Here is a 23148-nt window from a genome sequence, read left to right as displayed (position 1 = left end):
TTCAGCTCTTATTTTTATTATTTCTCTCCTTCTATTTGTTTTGGGATTTGCTTGTTCTTGTTTTTCTAGGAGTTTGAGATGAACCATTAGGTCATTGATTTGGAATTTTTCAGTCTTTTTAATATATGCACTCATGGCTATAAGCTTTCCTCTCCGGACTGCCTTTGCTGTGTTCCATAGGTTCCAGTAGGTTGTGTTTTCATTTTCATTGACTTCCAGGAACTTTTTAATTTCCTCTTTTATTTCATCAGTGATCCATTGTTCAATAAGTAATGAGTTATTTAGTTTCCAGTTGTTTGCATGTTTTTTGTCTTTACTTTTGTCGTTGAGTTCTAGTTTTACTGCATTGTGATCAGATAGAATGCACGGTATAATTTCTGTTTTCTTATATTTGCTGAGGCTTGCTTTGTGCCCTAGGATATGATCTATTTTGGAGAAGGTTCCATGGGCTGCTGAGAAGAATGTATATTGTGTAGAAGTTGGATGAAATGTTCTGTAGACATCAAGTAGGTCCATTTGATCTACTGTATATTTTAGATCTTGGATTTCTTTATTGATTTTTTGTTTGGATGACCTATCTATTAATGATAATGGGGTGTTAAAATCTCCCACAACCACTGTGTTGGCATTAATACATGCTTTTAGGTCTTTCAGGGTATGTTTGATGAAATTGGGTGCGTTGACATTCGGTGCATACAGGTTGATAATTATTATTTCCTTTTGGTCTATTTCCCCTTTTATTAGTATGGAATGTCCTTCTTTATCTCATTTGATCAATGTAGGTTTGAAGTCTACTTTGTCAGAGATAAGTATTGCTACTCCTGCCTGTTTTCGGGGGCCATTAGCTTGGTAAATCTTCTTCCAGCCTTTCATCCTAAGCCTATGCTTATTTCTGTCGGTGAGATGGGTCTCCTGTAAGGAACACATTGTTGGATCTTCCTTTTTAATCCATTTCGTCAAGCGGTGCCTTTTGATGGGTGAATTAAGTCCGTTAACATTAAGTGTTAGTACTGATAGGTATGTGGTGATTCCTGCCATTTAGTTGTCTTAGTTGTTTGAAGGTTGGATTGTGTGTACCTAAGTTGAGGTTACTCTCTACTTTCTTGCTTTTTCTTTTCCTGTGGTTTGGTGCTGCCTGTCTTTTCATGGTTAAGTTGGGTTTCACTTTCTGTGTGCAGAATCCCTTGAAGAATCTTTTGTAGTGGTGGCTTTGTGGTCACATATTGTTTTAGTTTCTGCTTATCATGGGAGACTTTTATTGCTCCATCTATTTGGAATGATAGTTTTGCTGGATAGAATATCCTGGGGTTGAAGTTATTTTCATTCAGTGCCTGGAAGGATCTCACCCCATGCTGTTCTTGCTTTTAATGTTTCTGTTGAGAAGTCTGCTGTGATTTTGGTGGGTTTACCTTTGTATGTTATTTGTTTCTTGTCTCTTACAGCCTTCAATATTCTCTCCCTAGTTTCTGAACTTGTTGTTTTAATGATGATATGTCGTGGGGTAGTTTTATTTTGATCTGGTCTGTTTGGTGTCCTGGAGGTCTCTTGCATCTGTATGGGACTATCTTTCTCTAGATTTGGGAAATTTTCCGTTATTATTTTGTTGAATATATTATGCATTCCCTTTGCTTACACCTCTTCGATGCCCATGATTCTCAAGTTTGGTCTTTTGATGGAGTCGGTGAGTTCTTACATTTTCTTTTCACAGGTCTTGAGTTCTTTAATTAATAGTTCTTCGGTTTTTTCCTTTAATTACTATTTCATCTTCAAGTTCTGTCTTCTGTTTGTTCTATTCTGCTTGATTGGCCTTCTGTTTTGTTTTGCAGTTCTGTTTTGTTCTTTTTTCTGAGGTTTTCCATATCCTGGGTGGTTTCCTCTTTAATGTTGTCTGTTTTTATCCTGAGTTCATTTATCTCTTTATTCATTGTGTTCTCTGTTTCACTTTGGTGTTTATACAGTGCTTCTAAGGTTTCCTTTATTTCTTCTTCTGCTTTTTCAAACTCTCTATTTTTGTAGTCTTGGAATTTCTTGAGTGTCTCCTGTACGTTTTGTTTGTCCATATCCAGTATCATCTCTATAAAATTCTAGTACCTGTAGTATGTGTTCTTTTAAATTATTCTTGTGGGCTTCATTGGGTTCTTTGGCATAGTTTATCTTCATTTTGTTGGAGTCTGGATCTGAGTATCTGTTTTCTTCATTTCCCTCTGGTTCCTGTAATAATTTTTTGCTGTGGGGAAACTGGTTTCCCTGTTTTTTTCTGTCTTCCCATCATTGCCCTTGGTGTTGTTACTGTCCCTGTACTGTGTGCAATTAAGTATTTTCTAACTTCTAAGAGTCTGGAGACAGGTCTGTGAATGGCTATCTGTGGCTGTGGCTTGCCTGCCTGCTGCTGTCAGCCTGCTGTTGCTGGAGGCGTTATTTATGCAGATCTCAGGGGTGAGCTTAACACTCACCTGGCCCGCTGGCTTTGTTTACTCAGTGTTCTCCTGGGTTCAAGCCACTGCTACAAGCTTTCCCCTTTCCAAGCATACTGTGGGAGGTGACACTGCACCTGCTTTCTCTGGCCTGTGTGTTTGTTTACAGTTCACGTGGGAAATGGATCTTCCCCCGCTCCTGTGGAGTTTTGCTTCTACCACGGCTTTTACAAGCTTTCCCACAAACCCGCTCCTGATTGCTGGGCGTGTGCTGTTGCTCCTGCTGGCTGGTGTGTTTGTTTATAGCTCACGTGGGAGGTGGGTCTTCCCCCTCTCCTGTGGAGTTTTCCTCCCTCTGCCATTCTCACATGCTTTCCCGCTCCTGGTTGCTGGGGCGCACCCTGCTCCAGCTGGAGTCTCTCTGGCCAGGCCCAGCTTGTTTGTTTACAGTTCCGGGAAGGATTTCCCTCCCCCTCTCTTAGGCGTCAGTGCGCCCCACCTTCTTTGCAACGTGTCTTTATTGTTCTTATTGCCTATTACTCAGTTTCTCTTTTTTCCCCGGGTGGAGGTTGGTCTGTCCAGCGGGCTATGCTGCTCTGGCCCAGGGTTGTCTGTGGGAGAACCGCGGTACCGCGAAGCTCACCTTGCTCGTGTCTTCCCAAGCCATCTGGGCACAGGCGACTGGCGGCCCTGGGGCCCTCCTGGTTTTTCCGTTTAATGTGAAGTGGAGATTCTCTGTGCCAGCTGGAGGTGTGGAGGGGTCAAAGTTTTGCCTCTTCTCAGTGGTTTTGCCTGCAAGGTGTGTCTCCAGCATCTCTCCAAGATTTCACTATGGGAGACGCTTTCTGCTTCCTCCCTCTAGCCACCATCTTGGAATTCCTCCTGTAGTCTGTCTATAAAGTCTTTAAAAATAAAAATTCTAAAGCATTGTTACTCAGTGAAATGTGGATATTAAGTCTTACTTAAATCGGTGATACATATTATGTTAAGACTTTTATTGTGTTAGAAGTGTAATGTGATTATAAGATAGTAAACTTCCCAAATGACTACTCAAAATGTACTTGTGGAGAGGGCATTGGAGGAAAAATTGCCCTTTGGCATTTGTTCTCATTGGCATAAAAGGTTAAGTAAGAGGGATGAAATTGAAGTATAGTAATTTCAGTTAGTTGTTAAACTGGGGGAAATTTTTCCTCTTTTTGTAGGTCATCACAAAATTATTAGGATATCTTTTGTAAAATTCTTTAGGTCATTACTATTCATAGTAGTTCTGCAAATGGTTGCTACTGGCTCAAGAAGAATGAGGCACTCTTGTCAAAATGTAAATTGATACACGGCTCTCTTCATTGAGACAGTGTCGTTATGAAAAAAAAGTTAGCTGAAACAGTATTTTGAGATAGTTCATTCAGTTTCTTTCACTGCAAACTGTTGCATTTCCCAGAGCTGCACTGGTTTATATTCCTCAGTATTTTAAGTAACACAACTTTAGAATATTAGTAAATGGGTTCTAGAGTAGGCTTAGTTTAATTCATTGTGGAAGGAAGCAAGCAGACTGGGTGAGGTATTTCCAAATATTGAGAAGGTTTGGGAACTTTAACAGAGCATTGTTTTAATATTCTTTACTAAAGCAAGTGAAATGTTAGGCATAGTTTGATTGGTTTCCAGATGTTTGCGACAGTCGATAACCTAGCATACTGCTAACAATAAAGTAAGTCATGAGGAAATACTGGCAGGGATAGAAGTTAAAAGTAATACTTCTTTTTTGTTTTATTTAATAATTGGGTTAAAGTAGTTAAATTAAGTACTGGTAGCTGTTACTGCTTTTCTTAGTCATATGTTAGCACAATTTCCATATCATAAGATGTGCTATTACAAAGTGAAGAGCATGTTATAATTTAGAAATAGAGAAGAACAGGATATGGATTTAGAAATCGTATTCTTAAACTTTACTAACATCACAAAAACATGACACTTAAACCTTTCAGAAAAGCCCTGTGGAACTCAAGGAAACAGCTTCCATACAACATAGTTTTTAACAAAATTGTGCTAAATCCCTTCTGTTTATGATTCTGAGATTACTAAACTCATGGAAAGTATATAGAATATTGATTAGGTAGACCATCAGCTAAGAGTGAGAAAATTCTTCCTGAATTTTTATATTATTGAATTGGTAATAACCCTGGAAAAAAAAAGACACCTCCTTTGTAACTCACTCTCTCTCTCTCTCTCTCTCTCTTTCTCTGTCTCTCTCATCTCTATCTCTATCTCTGTCTCTCTTCATACACAACACACATACACACCCATAACTTCTGTTTAAGTAAAGTAGTAGTGACTGGCACTCACAAGAAACTCCTCAGGTTTTCTGTAAGGCCTTCAAAACTGTCTAATTGTCTTAGTGAAATATAAGAAGTGAGGAAAATGTAAGAAGCCAATCCATTTTCATCTTTAGGAATAAAAAACCATTTTCTATACTCAGTAATTACTTTTCTCATGACAAGTCACATCAATTATTAGAACATCCATATTCATTGTTGTGCCAGCCCTAACCATTACTTCACTTTTCATTCTGCATTTCATCTGAGTCAGGATTTTACAGATGAAAGACAGGACCAGGATATTGGATTCAAGAGGCTAGTAGTTGTGCTTCCCTAGAAGCTTTTATAATTTGGTGTTTGGAAGTATGGGGAAAACCCCCCCAAAAAAACAGCATTTGTAAAAATCACAACTGCTGATGTGTGTTCTCCTTTTTGTTCTCAAAACTGAAATTATTTTATTTTTGCCATTCTTTGGCCTGGGTAAAGGGGGATGATGCATCCTTTAAAGGATGATAATAATAGATTCAAAGTCTGTTATAGGACCAGCAGTAATAGACCATCCCAATACTCTGCCAGTTCAAGCCTGAACACGTTTTCAAAGTATTAAAGGACAGTGTGTTTTTATGAAAAGTGTCTACAGGAAACTCGAAACAAATGACATGACTTTTTGAGGTTTTTTTTTTTTTTTCTTTTTTGTTGTTGTGCTGGGTGGGGGTACATTGTGGCATTTACAAAAGTTCTTACAATGTATCACTCCCTCCATTATTCACCTTTATCCCTTCTGGAATAGTTTCAGCAGTCATTTTCCCATTTACATACATGTGTACACAGTATTTGCACTATATTCACCCTCCTACATCCTTTCCCCCACATCCTCCCCCACACACACACTGGTACCAAACCCCCAGATAGGACCTTTTCTGCCCTTCTGTTCTCCATTTTTTATTAAAAAACATAAAAGACATTTCTGTTTGTTTAAGATAGCTGTACATTGGTTTCCTTGTCATTTTTCCATATTTATGTGTATTATAACCCAAATTGGTTTATCTCCTCTATTTTTCTCCTTTCTACCTTAGTCCCTTTCTTATGGTGATTTCAGCAGGTTTAAAAATTCTATGTATAGAGAGTACATCAACCATACTCACCATCTTAACTTCCTTCATTTACCCTGCCTCTCTTGTATGTGACGTCTCCTTAGTGTGACATGTTTTTCATAAGATTGCTTGTATATGTATTAGATCTATATTCCACATGTGAGAGAAAACATAGTCTTTGGCCTTCTGTGCCTGGCTAACTTCACTTAAGATGATGTTTTCCAGTTCTATCCATTTACCTGTGAATGATAAAATTTCATTCTTCTTCATGGCTGCATAAAATTCCATTGTGTATAGATACCACATTTTCTTGATCCATTCGTCATAGTGGGGCATCTTGGCTGTTTCCGTAACTTGGCTATTGTGAATAGTGCTCAGTAATGTGGGTGTGCAGGTATCTATATTGCAACCTGATTGAACATTCCTTCAGGTATATCCCTGGAAGTGGTATTGCTGGATCATATGGTAGATTTTTGAGGAGTCGCCATACAGTTTTATATACGTAAATTTATACGGTAGGAATTTACATTCCTACCAACAGTGTATGAGGGTTCTTTTTTCCCCACATTTGTCATTGTTTTGTGTTCTTAATGGTAGCCATTCTAACAGGAGTAAGGTGGAATCTTAATGTGGTTTTGATTTGCATTTCCTTTATGGCCAAGGATGGTGAGCATTTCTTCATGTGTTTTTTGGTCATTTGGACTTCTTCCTTTGAGAAAATTCTGTTCAGTTCATTTGCCCATTTCTTCATTGGGTCATTGATTTTTTGGGAGTTTAGTTTTTTGAGCTCCCTGTATATTCTAGTGATTATTCCCTTGTTAGATGTGTGGTTAGCAAAGATTTTCTCCTATTCTGTGGGCTGCGTCTTCAATTTGGTGACTATTTCTTTTGTTGAGCAGAAGCTTTATAGTTTCATGTAGTCCTATTTGTCCATCTTTTGTTACTGAGCCTTGGAGTTCTATTTAGGAAGTCATTGCCTATGCCTATTAATTCCAGTGTATTCCCTGCTCTTACCTGCACTAGCTTCAAAGTTTCAGGTCTTATATTAAGGTCCTCAATCCACTTTGAGTTGATACTTGTACAGGGTGAAAGACATGGATCTAGTTTCAGTTTTCTGCATGCAGATACCCAGTTTTCCCAGGACATTTGTTGAAGAGGCTGTACATTTTTGGTGACTTTGTCAAAAGTCAGGTGGATGTAGCTGTGTGGATTCATATCCAGGTCCTCTATTCTGTTCCACTGGTATTCATGTCTGTTTTTGTGCCAGTACCATGCTGTTTTTATTGCTATAGCTCTGTAGTATAGTTTGAAGGCCGGTATTGTGATACCTGCAGCATTGCTCTTTTTTGCTGAATATTACCTTGGCTATTTGTGGTCTTTTGTGATTCCAAATGAACTTTAGGGTAGATATTTCAATCTCTGTGATGAATGTCATTGGAATTTTGATAGGGATTACACTGAACATGTAGATTGCTTTTGGTAATAGTGCCATTTTCACAATGTTGATTCTGCCAGTGTGTGAGCATGGAAGATCTTTCCATCTTCTGTATTCTTCAGTTTCTTCAGTGATTTATGGTTTTAAATGACATAACTTAAATACAACACAAACCCCAATGAGACGGGAAATGTGAAATATTAATAACCTGTACAATATTGTGTTTTCATACTAATACAAAATTTTCTGAATCTCTAAACATGTAACTTATGAAATAATTTGTATAAAGAAACTAAGAAGATGAATATGGCTGACTTATTCTATACAAGAATGAATATAGAAATCTTAAACCGGCTGAAACCACCATAAAGAAAGGGACTAAGGTAGAATGAAGAAAAATAGAGAAGAACCAATTGTAGTTAAAATACATACATACATGGAAATATCACAAGAAAACTCTCTGATCTCAAACAAACAAAAATGTCATTTTTTGCTGTTTTTTCTTTTTCTTCTACAAAATCAGAGAACAGGAGAGCAGAACGGGGGGAGGGGTTGGTACCAGTAGGATGGGGAGAGGTGGCAGGGAAAAGGGATAGAAGGTGAATACAGTGCAAAAATTGTGTATAAATGTATGTAAATGCAAAAATGATACATGTTGAAACTATTCCAGGAATGGGGGCAAGGGAGGGATAAAGGAGAATGGTAGAGGGGGTGAATTCAAGTATGATATATTTTAAGAACCTTTGATAATGCCACAATGTACCTCCACCCAGCACAACAATAAGATAATAAAATAAAGTTTTTAATGTTAAACAATTTGCTAAATAAAAAGTTAGACACTTGCCCCCACCCCCCCCAAAAAAGATAATTTTACTAAGTATTACTCAGCCTAGGAACTCTGAGTCTGGATTTTAGAGTTCCATCTATCAAGATACACTCCAAGTGGTAACCAGTAAGTTTGACTAGGTAATAAGCAATGAAAATAAACCTTTGCTATTATTGAAAATTTTTGTCTGTTTTGTTGAGGGAGGGCTCGCTGTATAGCCCAGGCCACCTTTGAATTCACAGTCCTCCTGCCTCAGCCTCCTGGGCTTATTGTTTTCTTGACAAAATTAAAGAGTGGATTTTAAAAATTAACATTAAGTTACAACGTTTATTATTTATTTATTTATTTATTTTATTATTCATATGTGCATACAAGGCTTGGGTCATTTCTCCCCCCTGCCCCCACCCCCTCCCTTACCACCCACTCCGCCCCCTCCCGCTCCCCCCCCACTCCCTCAATACCCAGCAGAAACTTTTGCCCTTATTTCTAATTTTGTTGTAGAGAGAGTATAAGCAATAATAGAAAGGAACAAGGGTTTTTGCTGGTTGAGATAAGGATAGCTATATAGGGAGTTGACTCACATTAATTTCCTGTGCGTGTGTGTTACCTTCTAGGTTAATTCTTTTTGATCTAACCTGTTCTCTAGTTCCTGGTCCCCTTCTCCTATTGGCCTCAGTTTCTTTTAAAGTATCTGCTTTAGTTTCTCTGCGTTAAGGGCAACAAATGCTAGCTAATTTTTTTAGATGTCTTACTTATCCTCACCTCTCCCTTGTGTGCTTTCGCTTTTATCATGTGCTCAAAGTCCAATCCCATTGTAAGTTACAGCGTTTATGTATCAGAAATTAAAGAATTGTCTGGAAGTATCCAGTTTTTAGAAATTTTAGTTTATAAACAGTCTACTCCCAAATCTATTGTTAAAATTACGTAAGATCCTACAATAATGAATATCTTCAGAACTTTGCAGAAAAGATGTAGTGAGTCAGGTATATATTCTGAGAAAATACAGAGTTTCAGAAAATATTTATTCTATTTATTCCTTCTGAATAAAAAATTTAAACTCAAAATTTGGAAAGTTACAGTAGAATATTTGCTTTGAAACTTTTAAGTTACAGAAATTGGTCAAAATAGTAAATATATTTACAAAATTAAATGTAAAATGTTTTTCAAAACATTTTACATATTAAAAAGATTAGTGAATTAGTTTGTTTCTGGACATTTATTTGTAAGACATGTAACAGGAGAATGAAAAAGGACAAATTGATTGCTAAATTTCTTAACTTCTATGAACAGCAAAAAAATTTTAATCTTTCTTGCGGTGAGTACTTTATATAATAATGTTTTAAAGAATGTTGTACTTACCCTGTAAGACAATGAGAGATAATATATGGTTACTGAAAGAAAGTATAGAGGCTAGTCAGCCAGAGACAAGCACATGGAAGAATGGAAATACTAATCAGTGTGAGAACCAGAAAACAATAAAATGACAAGTGCAAATATTCAAAACTATTGGGAACATAAAACAAATAATTTTGTGGTGTTCTGTTCAAAGGCTGATTTTAAGTCTTTAACCCAATAATACTCTGTTTATACCAGACACATTATATTTTGAGAACAGATGCCTACAGTTTAAAATACTTATTTAGTGAATTGAACCTGTTTTTGGTTATGCAAAGACCCTGTTTATAGCCTAATATGCTTTTTTGCTTTAAACTCAAGTTTGTCTGATGAGTATTATTATGATACCACCTTTTACATTGATTAATATTTCTGAAATACATCTTTTCCCATTGTCTTAATTTCAGCTTTTCTCTTTCCTTTGATTTTTTAGATCCTTTGTTGTGCTCATCTAGAACACTGTGTTGTATTTTAACTGGATAATTTAGTCCATTTATGTTTAATATAATGACTGGCTTATTTACATTTGTAATCACAATTTTTTATTTTGTACTTTTTTCCTACTTTTTGTCTCCTGCCTCCCTTTTTTTCATGATTTGAGCTCTGCCAATATTTTTGCATTTATTCCACAAGACACTGTGTATTCATTTCTGCCTTAGGCCCTGAGGGCCCGTTTTTGTTCCTTTATCATACAAAGTATGGTAACACTTAGGCTAGGTCATAGCCTAATTTTTTTCTTTTTCCTCATTTCACCTATAATCCTCCTTAACTATTTTTTAGTTTCTCTGGCAGAAAAGGCCTTTTGTTTTTATCTGTAAAATCATTACTGTATTTGAAGAAATTTAAAAAATAATTCCTTGATATCAAATAGTTCATTTTCTGTTCACATTCCTTTAAATAAAATTCATTTACATAAATCAATGTACACCAAAAATTCACAGGTTGCATTTGTTTATGTGCCTCTTAGGTTTTTTTCAAATTTGCAATTGTTGATTGAACATAATTTTAATTAAATTCTAGGAGAGTATTTTAGAAGAATCCTCAATCTACAGTGTGTATATCCTGTTTCATTACATCAGAAGACATAATGTCTGGCTGTCATTTTTTGTGATAAGATTGGTTCAGGTGTTATCTACCTAACAGACCCCTTATAAAGTTCCCTACCACTTAATTGATGGTATACATTAACAGTCTTCTCCTAGAGACTTTATTTTACATGGGGTTACAACATGATGATATTCTTATTCCTTTATTCTTCTATAATAGTTTCATTATGGTTTTTGAATTAGCATACACTATTTCTTGGCATTATTAAGTGGGATTTTCTAAAGAGGTATGTTGCCTCATTAACTAGTTGGTACTTTGAATGCAGTTTATACAGAAAGGGCATGATAAATGTTTTATTATTTCTCTTTATTTCAAAATATTGCATTGTGCTCAGCATCTTTCAAATACAGTCACATTTTACTTACTGCCAGTATGAGCTCATGGGTTTTAACATATTTTGATGGTAATATCCCTTCATTATTCTTTTTGATGCTCAAACAAAGCCCTTCATTTCAAAATGTTTTGTGGACTTCTCCCTGGACAAGTAATGCATCATAGCTTCCTTATTTTCTGTTCTGACTACTTGTTCCCCGTTCACTGCTCCTGACCAGGACTCAACCAAGGAGTGCTGATTCCTTGTTCTGGAAAATAGTATGGAATCATCATACATAGGCTAAAGGAATGTTTTTATTGGGCCATTACTTCTAGACCTTTCCATTTGGCAGAGTTAGCAAATATGTTTTGTTGTTGTTGTTGTTTGTTTGTGGGTGTTCTTTGGCAGTACTGGGGTTTGAACTCAGGGCCTCAGCCTTTTGCTAGACTCTACTGCTTGAACCACTGTGCCAGCCCTTTTTTGTGTTGGGTATTTTAGAGATAGGATCTCAAACTAATTTTGCCCAAGATGGCCTCAAACTGTGAGCCTCCTAATCTCTGCCTCCCAAGTATCTAGGATTACAGGCTGAGCCACCAGTGCATGGCAGCAAATACGTTTTTATGAGAAAAATACATCATGAATTTATACTGATATTTCCAACTCTAATTTAAGGTTACAAAAATTTTACTTTTTTATGTTATATTTTTTTACACACCAAAAATCTTGGTCCTTAAACAACACTTAACTTGCTTTATTTATATATGTGTGCACATACATTTAAGAATAGTTTCAATATAATAGCAACATTACCACCAACAATAACATAGATAAATGTATAAATTTCTTTGTGGTTCTCCTTTATTACTAAGAGATATCCATGAGGACTAGGCAGTCAAATACTGTATTTTAAAAATCACTAGGAATATTTCTTTGTGGAATTGCAATCAAGTAGATACTATATTAGCTCAATTTGTTTTAGAACTTAGAGATTGCTGTTTCTTTTTTATTTGCTTTGTAATTATATAACAATTATATAGTTACAAATCAAAGCTTTTAAGGACAATATATTGAGATAGATATTGTTTTCATCCCTGTCACGCCTATCCCTTCCCCTATCCATAGATAACCACTTATTTTTTATCTTTTTATACTCTTCCATTTTCTTCTTTAAATTCATAGTCGTACCCTCTGTCATAGTTGCATAGTTTGCATACTCTCTGTATCTTGCTGTTTGTTGGTTAAAAATATATCTTAGAAGTCACCTCTTTGTGGAATATTGCTACTTCACATTTCTTCTTACAACTGCATGGAACATCTTTGTAGAGTTGTGCTCTAAGTTATTTTTGAGATAGGCCAGCCTGGATGGGATCTTCCTATTTATGCTTCCCCTCATAGATGGGATGACAGGTGCCCACCAGCAGTACAGGAAAATTCCTGTTTGCCCACACAGCCTTGCCAACAGAGTATTTTGTGAAACTTTGGGATATCGGTCAGTCTGATAGGTAAAAAAGAATATCCTGTTATAATAGTCTTCATTTGTTTATCTAACTCAAGTTGAAAAATTTTTTTTCATTTAAGAGACATTTGCATTTTTCTATGAAATGTTTATCATACCATTTTTTCTTTTTTTGTGGTCATTGTTGGTTAATTGGACATTTTCTTCTCAAATTTTAAATTCTCCATATAATTTGGGAATATTAGCCAGGTTTTAAAACCAAAATTAAGCCAGGTATAGTGGTTCATGTCTGTAATCCTTGCTTCTGTAAGAGGTGAGGGTAGGGAGGATTGCTGTTCGAAGCCAGTAAAAAGTTCACAAGACCCCCTCTGAACCAGTGGCTGAACACTGTTAGCAGAGGCCCACCATCCCAACTATTCAGGAAGCATAAACAGGAGGATCGAGTTCTAGGATTCCTGGCAAAAAGCAATGCCCTATTTCAAAAATAACCAGAGCAAAAGGCTGGAGGCATGGTTTAAGTGGTAGAGTACCTACATAGCAAGAGTGGGACCCTGAGTTCAAATCCCAGTACAACAAAACAAAAACAAAAATTAAAATTTGGTTGACTAGATCAGCAAGTGCCTTCAGAACAAAAAAAGTTTTGTTGTTCTGTGTACCTTACTGTGATTTTGCTGTCCCTAAATTTGGGTTGGAAATTCCATGCCATCTTGTGAGATCTTCACTAATGTACTTTGCAGTTACCTTTTTGTAGTGTATCTTGCAATTTTCAGTATTTAGCAAGAAGTTGTTTTGAATAACTTAACCCACCACAGTACATCATCTTATTTTTTAAATTTATATTCTCTTATTTTTTTAATTTTAACATAGAACACCTTATTGAAACAGTATCTAATAGCATTCTGCTGAGCCAATGACCATGGGACACACTTGGGAATAGATTTTTCTAACAGTACTTTACTTTGTTTTTTAAATCCCCTTACTAATTTCTATTTTAAAATAATAATTATTACCAGAAAATCTAACTAGGAAATAAATCAAATAGTGGCCATATTCTTTACAAACATCTTTTCATCTAATACTAAGTGAAATAGTATCTCAGTGTACCTCTGTGCTAATTATGAGAATACACAAACACAGCTTGCAATTGGGCCAAGTTGAGATATACCATTTATTTACTATTACTATGGCTGCTTTATTGCAGCAAAAGGAGTAATCGTCACAACACAGACTGTGGTCCACAGAGTGAGAGAGTATGTATGGTCAAGGAACTGTTAACCCTCGATAGAGAATATTTAGATAGGATCTCCTCCCTCACAAATACCTAATAGGGTTTTCCTAATGCGTTCTGACAGAGATAGGGCTTTTTTCATATTTAAAAAAAATAATTGGCATATTTTATAGGGTATAGTGTAACGTTTTGATGCACATAAACATTGTGGAGTGATTTAATCAAGCTAATTAAGATATCACTTCACCTACTGATGATTTTTGTGGTAAGAACAATTAAAATCTCTCCTTTTACAAATTTCAAAGTAATGTAATACATTATTTTTAACTGTGGTCTGTGTGCTGTGACCACAGGGAAATAAGTTGCTAATACTTACTTCTCCTAAGTGAAACATTGTATCTTTTACCCAGCATCTCCCTTTCTTCCATACCTTGCCCTTCCAGGCTTCTAGTAACTGCCATTCAACTCTACTTCTAGATTATTTTTAGATTATTCATATAACTGAGTTCATGCAGTGTATGTCTCTCTGTGCCTGGCTTAGCAAAGTATCATTCAGTTTCATCCATGTTACTGCAAATGAGAGCATTTGCTTCTTGTAAAGTCTGTATATATCTCATTTTCTTTATTCATTCGTCCATCACTTAGGTTACTCCCATATCTTAGCTGTTGTGAGTTATGCTACAGTAAAGATGGGAATGCACTTGAGTTCCAGTTCCTTTGCAGCTGTAGCAGGATTGCTAGATCAGATGGTAGTTTTAGTTTTTTGAGAAATTGCCTGTTGTTTTCCAAATGGCTGTAATAATTTACATTCCCACCAGTGGTATACAAAGGTTGCCGTTGTGCAACATCCTTACTGACGCTTGTTCTATTTTTGGTAATTGCCATTCTGTTACAGGTAATGGTTTAGGTGGGATTTTTTTTTTAATTTTCTTTTTGTAGTTTCATATGGATTTTAGAATTGTATTTTCTATTTCCTTGAAAAATGGCATTAGATAACTGTAGTGTTTTGTTTAAAACTCCAAATTCAGCAATCATATATTAAGCAGTTAACTGTGTATAAATTGTTATATTTAGGATAGTTAGTGGATACTTATGAATAAGGCCTGGCCTCTGTACTCACTTACTTAGTCTTAATTAGCTTTTATATCATCTACCTACATTTAACATAGCAATATTCACTTAATCTTTAGTCAGACTTCCCAACATGGGAAGTTGAAGATTCCTTGAGACCTTTTCTGTTCTTTGGTTCGCAGGTCCCAGCTGATTTGACTTTTGTTGTCAGTTATCTCATGAGACCTTATCATACTCTCAGATAACCCTCAATCTCTATAGAAGTGGTCCCTTTCAGGCCCCTTTTCCTTTTTACTCCCTGTTCTTTCATTCTGCCTCTGTGCTCTCATTCTTTGTATTATTTTCAAGTTTGTTACTTTGAACTACTTGAGGAAATTATTCAAAAAGACTAAATACTAAATACTCAGCATCTCAGTATACATTTTAAATTATCCTTGATTTCTGATTATTTCATTTTTGGAAATCATTGTGTATGTGTGTGTGCGTGCGCTTATGTGTAGATCTCTGTGTTCTCCATTATATACACAAATGTGCAGTGATGCTGACATTGGGAGGATCACAGTGTGAGAGACCAGCCTGGGCAAATAGTTTGTGAGACCCCATCTCCAAAATAACCACAGCAAAGTGGACCGGAGTGTGGCTTAAGCAATAGAACACCTGCTTTGAAAGTGCAAAGCACTGAGTTCAAATCCCAGTTTAGTCCCCCGGGGGGGGGGGGAAGCTGGTAATGAATGACAGATTTTTTTAATGTGTATATAATATTTCAAAATCCTTTAGAACAAATAAGCAAGTAAAAGTACATAAACAAATAGCTCCTGTAAAATATTTTCTTTATTTATTTTTTCACTTATAGTATGAATCCAGTTTTATTATTTATATTCGTTTCATTTATTCATTTATTTTTGAGACAGGGTCTCAAGCTTTCAGTTCTCCTACCTCAGCCTCCTGAATGCTGGGATTACAGGGATATGCCACTGTGCCCAGCATAACCAATTTTTAAAAACCATTTAAAATTAGTCTAATATTTTTTAAAATTATGTTTGAGATTATTATCTTTTAAAAGAAAAAGCTTAATAAGCCAATTAAACAATGAAACTCTTAGATGCCTTTCTAATTTCAGAGGCTGCTATCATATTCTTTCATATAAAGTAAAAAATACTATATATATTACTTCTGTTTCTGTCATCTTTTTACTTATTGGGTTTTATGGCATGCTAATGCTTGGTATATGGGTCTGATAATATGTTTTCTTTTCACCCATAGCATATGTTATGGGAAACTGACTTTATGATTTTAACACATATGAAATGCAGATGTCATATAGATGTTACATAGCACATTTTTAAATCTGCTGTAAAGTGACGTGTTTGTTTGCTTTAGTTTTTACCAGATTCGTGCATCTATGAAAATTCCCCCAAGAATTCCCCACAGAGTTGAAGCCAGTTTGTTACATGCAACAGGTAAGCCAAGGCATGTTTCTGAGTTAAAAAAAGATATCCAAAGTAGCATAATGGGCAATGATAATTTCACAAATGTTTTTCAGTTATAAATATACAAAAGAGCATCATTATGACATCTCTTATACCAGGCACTTTATTTGTGCTGTGATCCCCACTACTCAGGAGGCAAAGATTGGGAGGATCCAGGTTCAAGGCCAGCCCAGACAAAAAAAATGAGACCCCCCCCCCCCAATCTCAATCAGAAAGCCAGGTGTGCTGGTGTACATCTATAATCCCAGCTATGGGGAGGCATAGGTAGGAAAATCATGGTCCAGTGCCAGCGCCAGGCATTTCTATTTAAAAAATAACTACAGCAAAGAATGACTGGGAGTGTTGGCTCGAGTGGTACAGCACTTGCCTAGCAAGCTTGATGCCCTGTGTTCAAACTCCAGTACTGCCAAAAAAAAAACAGTCTAAAAGATATCCATTGGAAGAAGTATACTTGGGGCCTCAGTAAAACAGGCTGGATTGGGTTTCTTTCAATGCCTGTATGCACGTTCCATAAAAACAAACATAGGTAGGAATGACATCAATTATATTAAGTAAGCTGCAGTTTAAAAAAGTAAATGCACACACATAATTTGACTTTCAATTACAAAGGTGTTTTATGATAAAATTTTAAAATATGCCCTTTTTTTTCCTGGTTTTTTGAGACAGTATTCTCACTATGTAGCCTGGGCTGACCTTGGACTCTCAGTCCTCCTTCACTCAGCCTCAGTGCGAGATTACAGATAGGTATAGCTGTAATAAGCATTTTGAGAACATAGTTTTAACCAAATTTTTTTCTTGATTGGCTACTCTAGGAAACAAAAGGCCAGAAAGATACAAAAAAAAAAAAAAGACATATTATTTGCTGATACTCTTAGGAAAGACACTAGGATTTAAGGATTTTAAGCTAAAGCTGGTGCCCTTGACCTATTCAGTAGGCATTTTTCAGCTTTCTTGATAGACCACACAAGTTGAGCATCCCTAATCCAAAACTCTGAAACTTCTTGAGTGCAATCTGATGCCTAGAGCAGAAAATTCCACACTGGAGATGTAACTTGGTGGTGAGAGTACTTCTTAGCTTGCATGAAGTCCTGGACTGTATCCCAAACACCACCAAAAATAGAGAGAGAGAGAGAGGAAGGGAGGGAGAATTCCACACAACCTTCAGTGATAGGCTGCATTGGAAACAGAGGTATACTAAAAATACTTTATAAAAATTACCTTCAAGATTGCATGTGTGTGTGGTGTATACATGAAACATAAATAGATTTCATATTTAAACTTGGATGTTGTTCCCAAGATATCTCATTATGTATATGTGGATATTCCACAATCTGGAAAATCCCAAATCCAGTATTGGTCCCAAGCATTTTAGGCAAGGAATACTCAACCTGTATGCTGTCTTGTTCCTTATAGTTAGGAAGTAAAATGTTTCATGAAACATTCTAAAGAGTTCCTATATAAGCTGATATTACTAGTTTTCAAAGCAATAGAAAAATAATAAAATAATGTAACATTGGAGCTGTACTAAGCATGATTCATTTGTTTTTGAAATTTGCAGGTAATTTGAATTAATTAGGATTATCTTTTATCATACTATAGACACAAAAAATGCTAGTTAGTGTTAAATTTTGATGAGTTGCACATAATGAAGATTTTATCTTTCTAAAAATTACCAAAATGCTTATGACCTCCCCCCAAAATAATAGCTTTGTTCTCTTAAAAAGGAAAAGCAAAAGCTTTTTTCTTGACCTGATATATATCTTAATGTATATATTTATTGTCATAAAAGACCTTCTTTTATAAAGTCTGCTTTCAACAGAGTTAGTAAAGCAACTGGTACTTACAAAATGGATTTGGTACTCTTCTTTGAATTTCCTTCAATCTAGTAAATAAAATCTCTTGCTTCTCCTGAAGTTTCCAGTGTAAAAACATCTCATTCTGTGTGTGTGTGTCGACAGAATATTTGACATAAAGTGAAAAAAGTTAATAAGTTAACTACTTTTATGGAATGGATTTCCTAAATACAAGCAGTTGTTACTTTGTTATGAAGTTAGGAGAAATTTAAAAAATTGCCCCTATGAATATTCTTTTAAAAAAAAAAAACTTACTATTTTTGTGGGAAGGTAATACTTGAGTTTGAGCTTAAGACCTCACTTACTGGGCAGGTGATCCCATGATCCCAGCTGAATATTAATTCTTGACAGCTAAAGTTTTATTCATATGAGGACCTTAGAGATTTTTTTGAAGAGTGAATTCATCTGTACTGAAGTTAACATTTTTGTTTTTTGGTTCAGTTTAATTTGGAATTAATGAAATAGCATTGCTTTTTAAATGTTTGGGTGTTAGAGCGTTTAGTTAACCCAGAAAAATCTAATGTGTGTGTGTGGGTGGGGGACCATTCTAGAAAGAGAAATGGGGAAATACTAGACCATAGACAAAAACGATAAATGCTAACTTCTTAGCAAGTGATTAAAAGGCTAAAAAGAAATGGGCGAGGAAAAAAAAAAATCAAAGTGTTTATTTCCTAATTTGTGTTATTACATAGTGTTACTTGTCTCAGACTCAAATAGCTACCTGGTAATGTTAGGTATGATTTCTTCATTCTATCATTAATAACTTTTTGGACAAATAGATTTCACATTTAAGAGATTAACAATTCTCTATTATAACTGAAACATTTTTAATCATTAATTTTACCATTTAGCACCTTTCTGTACCATTCAAAGAACTATTTCTAACTTACTTTTTGTAACTACCTCAAAGGATTGGAAATTTTAGCCATGCTTGGTATTACAAAGTAATTCCAAGAAAGATTGTGAATGTTAGAACTAATAGCCAGTAGGAATAATGACTGGTAGACAAATGTACCATTTGAAAATAAAATCTTGTCAGATATTTAATTTAGTATAGAAGATAAAATGAGATGTCACAGTATTTAATTTGGTTGATGTGTTTCGTTGAAAATTATTCACGTCATAGTAATGTTACAACTTTTTTCTCTATGAGTTATCTTGACTTAAAGTATATGAAAACATTTTTTCTTCTTGACTAGTGAGTTTAGGATAAGGAAAGGTATCAGAACTAATGAGTGATTTTGCTTGTTGCTACTTACATTATAGTTCTTCCAGAAGCACCTCTTTCTGTCCCTGGTCAGGAGTGATACGGCATCATCTTGATTGATAATACTTCAGAATTAGGAGTCTGGGCAGGGATCTTAGGATCTGGCACTTGCAGTGATGTGAAAGACAGTTGTGTCATTCAGTACCTTCTGGAACTTTAAGAGCAAGTTATATCCTGAAAATTCAGTTCAGGTGCTGTGTTTTAAAGACCACAGATTTTTTTTATGGCAACAAGGAAATGTCCTGTGTTTTCATCACATGGCACATCATACAGTTGTTTTCCAAGGCTTTTTGAGTATTTTGCCTTCAGTAATCTGTGAGCTAAGTACATGACTGATACTGTCTTCATTGACTGCTTACGGTAACAACTGATCCAGATCCAGAGATTCATTCATTATTTTATTTGATAATGACACTACATACTCAGTCAAGATTTCTTTCAAAGGTAGTTTGAGGGCCCCAGTTATTCAGCCTTTATTATATTACACCTAACCTCTGAAACCTTAATAATTTAGATATTGTGATACTTGTATTTAGCCTTGTCTTATAACAAAAACTTCATCATTTTGATGTTTCAGTTTTCAAATAAATGTGTTTGTTAAATTTACTTAGTTTGGGGCTGGGAGGGCTGGCTCAAGTGGTGGTGTGCATGGCTAGTAAGCTCAAGGCCCAGAGATCAAACCCCCCAGTACCTCCAAAAAATAATAATTATAATAAATTTTAATTTAGTTTGGTCTTTATTTACTCACTAGAAAAGTGGAAATTTTATAGCATTTTGTTCCTTCTTTATTTTTTTAAGAGAAAAAAAGTATTGTAGAAGATAAAATGAATTTATTTCATTCTCCATGATCATTTCTCTCCATTGACTAAAGACTAGTTGGGAAAGATTTGTGTTTATCAAAATTGATACAAGTCAGAGTTCAGTCACTAGGCCATACTTTGACAGAAATGGGTTATATTTAATAACATTTATAAAGGAATGTTTGATATTATGACAAGTTGTGTTTCAGAAATGCCCAAAGTACCTTTTCTTAGAGATTGGGATTTTAATGGTCAATGGCAAAGACCAGTCTATAAGAGAAACCTGGTTCTGGAAAATAATAGATTTACATAATACACAATTTTAGCTTACACAGAAACCATTACCATGTGTATACTTTCATAGCATCATACCAAAAAAAAAAAGAGACTGCATGTTTTTATTTAAATGATAATAGCTGAAATAGAAAACACAAAAACTAGATTATAGATACAAGAGGAAATAATATATATAAAGTCTTTCACACCTTTTTGTCATTCTTTGTCAAAATAACAAATTTTTGTCTGTCATATATGAAATGTAAGATCGAATATGACTTCTCAAGCTCTTTTTTATTCTGAATGTATGGGTGTGTTTCATTTTTAAATCTTTAACATAGAATATCTTGTGTCTCTTGTTTATTGTAAACAGAGATCTGTAGAGCTGTACGTATACTGTCTCTGAACAAATTGTGAAACATCTCCTTTTTCCCCTGCCCAAGACCATTTCCAACACAGTTACTTTACCTTTCATGTATATGTAATGTTTCATAGATTTTTGAATCTTGTTTCATTATCTGAACACCTCTTTGATGAGATAAATCTGATAAGGTGCCACAGGTACTTCCTGCCATAAATACTTATAGTGAAAACCACAGCTTGTTCTCTAAATGCAACTGCTGGTTATCTCGATACAGGCATTGTTAATAGGCTTTCTATTGTGATAAAAGACAATTTATCTTATTTATGCCACTTCCACTATAAGAGCGATACTGTTATCCTGGTATCTTTTTCTGATCATCTCTATAGCTTCAAACAATGTATTTAAAGTTCTGTGTCCTCATTTAGCAATTATGACAGCCCCCTCATTTCATAGTAAAGATAATAAGGATTTCTTTTTTCAAATTTTCTCTTCCTGTACCTTCCAATGTCTTCCTGGTTCATATGTTGCTTTATAGTTTAATCTTCTTTTGGTTGATTCCAGTTGTTGAAAACAAGTAAACAGTGTTTGTATTTTTGTGGTAGCACAAGAAAGGAAAGGATTTATTAAATTGAAATGAACATCCAAACTTAAGTGAAAAGATCTTAAATTTTTAGGAAGGTAAGGGAAGTGTAGTTATTAGATACATAGACAGACAGACAGACTTATGTGGTTTAGAAACTTGATTCAGACAGCTCTGTTATAGTTAACAAAGCAGTAACTTGGAATCTGGAGACTAGCTTCTTTTTATGCTTCCCGGGAAGACTTACTTAACCTCTCTGAACTTCCGTTTCTCATTTGTGAAACTTACTACCTGCTTTACACAGTTTCTGTGCTTTAAATAAATGAAAGTATTTAGCAAACTCTCAAGGACTGTACTTATGCAAAATATCATTATTAGGGTTATAGAAATATTAGAAAGAATGGGAAGCTATGCACATTTAATGTTGGAAAGAACTAAAAGTTATAATAAAATTAATTCTTCAGTGCATAGGATAACATCGCATATTAATGATTAATTTTTTTAAAAAAAATCAGTAAACCATTTCTAGGATAAGAATAACATAGGATAGCCAACAGTAAGAAGTAAAAACTGAAGAAAAGACGAGACCTCAAGAGTGACCCTAAATTTTTAATATATCGAGGAAATCTGGGTACTAGGACTTACGTTTCTATACTTTGAAAGCTAGTAGAAAGTGAATTTGGACATAGCCAGTTTCAAGTCTTGTTCTGCCACTAGTGTGCAGTAGTAAAAGCACATTTACTCAGTTTCTCTGAGCCCTTCTTTCCTAATCAGTAAAATAAAAATAATAATCACCATTTCTCAGCAGATTTGTAAAAAAAAAAAAAAAATTAAATTAGAAATTGTGCATAGAGGCCTAGTGAGGTGCTTGGTAAATACTGGATTCCCTTACCTTGTCCATCCTTTCTGCCTTGAACTTGCTGCAGATGTTAAAAGAGCTGAAATAAGATAGACTGTAGGATCTAGGACCAGCTTGATTTAAGGAAAGACAGAGCCTGGGGAAAAGGAGCCTTCTTGGTTTTCAAGACTTAGACTTTCTTGGAGTTAGATAGCTGGTTAGTGTTGTTTTATCTTTATATATATATCCCCTTTTGGGTCTTTATTCCCTATGATGCAGTTATGCTCTACTACAATGTTGGTTTTGTGATGAGTTTAAGAGTACACATGTGTTTGCACTAGTTCACCAATGTGACGTGGAAGGCCAAGCCCTGGTTTTAGAGCACACAGCTATAGCATTACTTCCTGGACAGATGAGTTAAGTCTGCAAAATGAATATATTAATACCTGCAGCCTGGGGTTGCCAAAAAGGATTGGCAGTGATATCTGTAAAGCATAATGCTCAGCACATAGGAAGTGATCTTTATTTGGTATCTTGTAGTAGTAAGAGTGCCATTTATAAGAAGAAGGGAAAATTGCACAAAATTTCAGATAATGTGTGGGGAAGGTCTTAGTGTGAAAGAATACATTCTGTGTTTTTGATAAAAAGCTTTAGAGCTAGGTAAGCACTTAGATTGATAAAAAATCAACTGGATTTGATCAAAAAAGAAATCTCCAGTCTATCCTGGATAATATTCTGTGTGTCTGTGTGTGTGTGTGTGTGTGTATACATATATACACATTGCATTTTCTTTTACCTACCTGCTACCACCCAGGTTTTATACAGGTAATAGCAGTTTCAAAATAAATTTTAACATCAGAAAAAAAGAAAATTAAGGTTAGTTATCAAAATCAGAAGTTGTCCCAGTTGGTTTGATCAATTCACCACTTGCAATAAACCTGCAAATATTCTGAAGTGCTGCAAGTAGAACCGTGTATTTCTTCCTATTTATTGTCTCTCCGGCTTTGTCCAGTGACCAGCTTTTCAGGG

General features: G+C 35.2%; 1 protein-coding gene across 14 annotated transcripts in view; it reads left to right on the top strand.

Annotated features, from left to right (window-relative positions):
* Positions 1 to 23148, top strand: part of Fam135a (family with sequence similarity 135 member A) — a 105460-nt gene that overhangs the window by 19199 nt on the left and 63113 nt on the right. For 11 of the 14 annotated variants that reach the window (XM_074080299.1, XM_074080312.1, XM_074080287.1 and 8 more), the window contains one exon: positions 16032 to 16111. The exons of the other annotated variants lie outside the window; for them this stretch is intronic. In XM_074080299.1, the coding sequence (XP_073936400.1) occupies positions 16032 to 16111 (80 nt within the window). The remainder of the gene's footprint in view (positions 1 to 16031; positions 16112 to 23148) is intronic. 14 annotated transcript variants of the gene reach the window in all.

The sequence above is a fragment of the Castor canadensis genome, chromosome 1 (genome assembly GCF_047511655.1).
Source record: "Castor canadensis chromosome 1, mCasCan1.hap1v2, whole genome shotgun sequence".
Taxonomy (NCBI): Eukaryota; Metazoa; Chordata; class Mammalia; order Rodentia; family Castoridae; genus Castor; species Castor canadensis.
The sequence above is the reverse complement of the archived record's forward strand: the minus strand, read 5'-3'. Positions and strand labels throughout refer to the sequence as shown.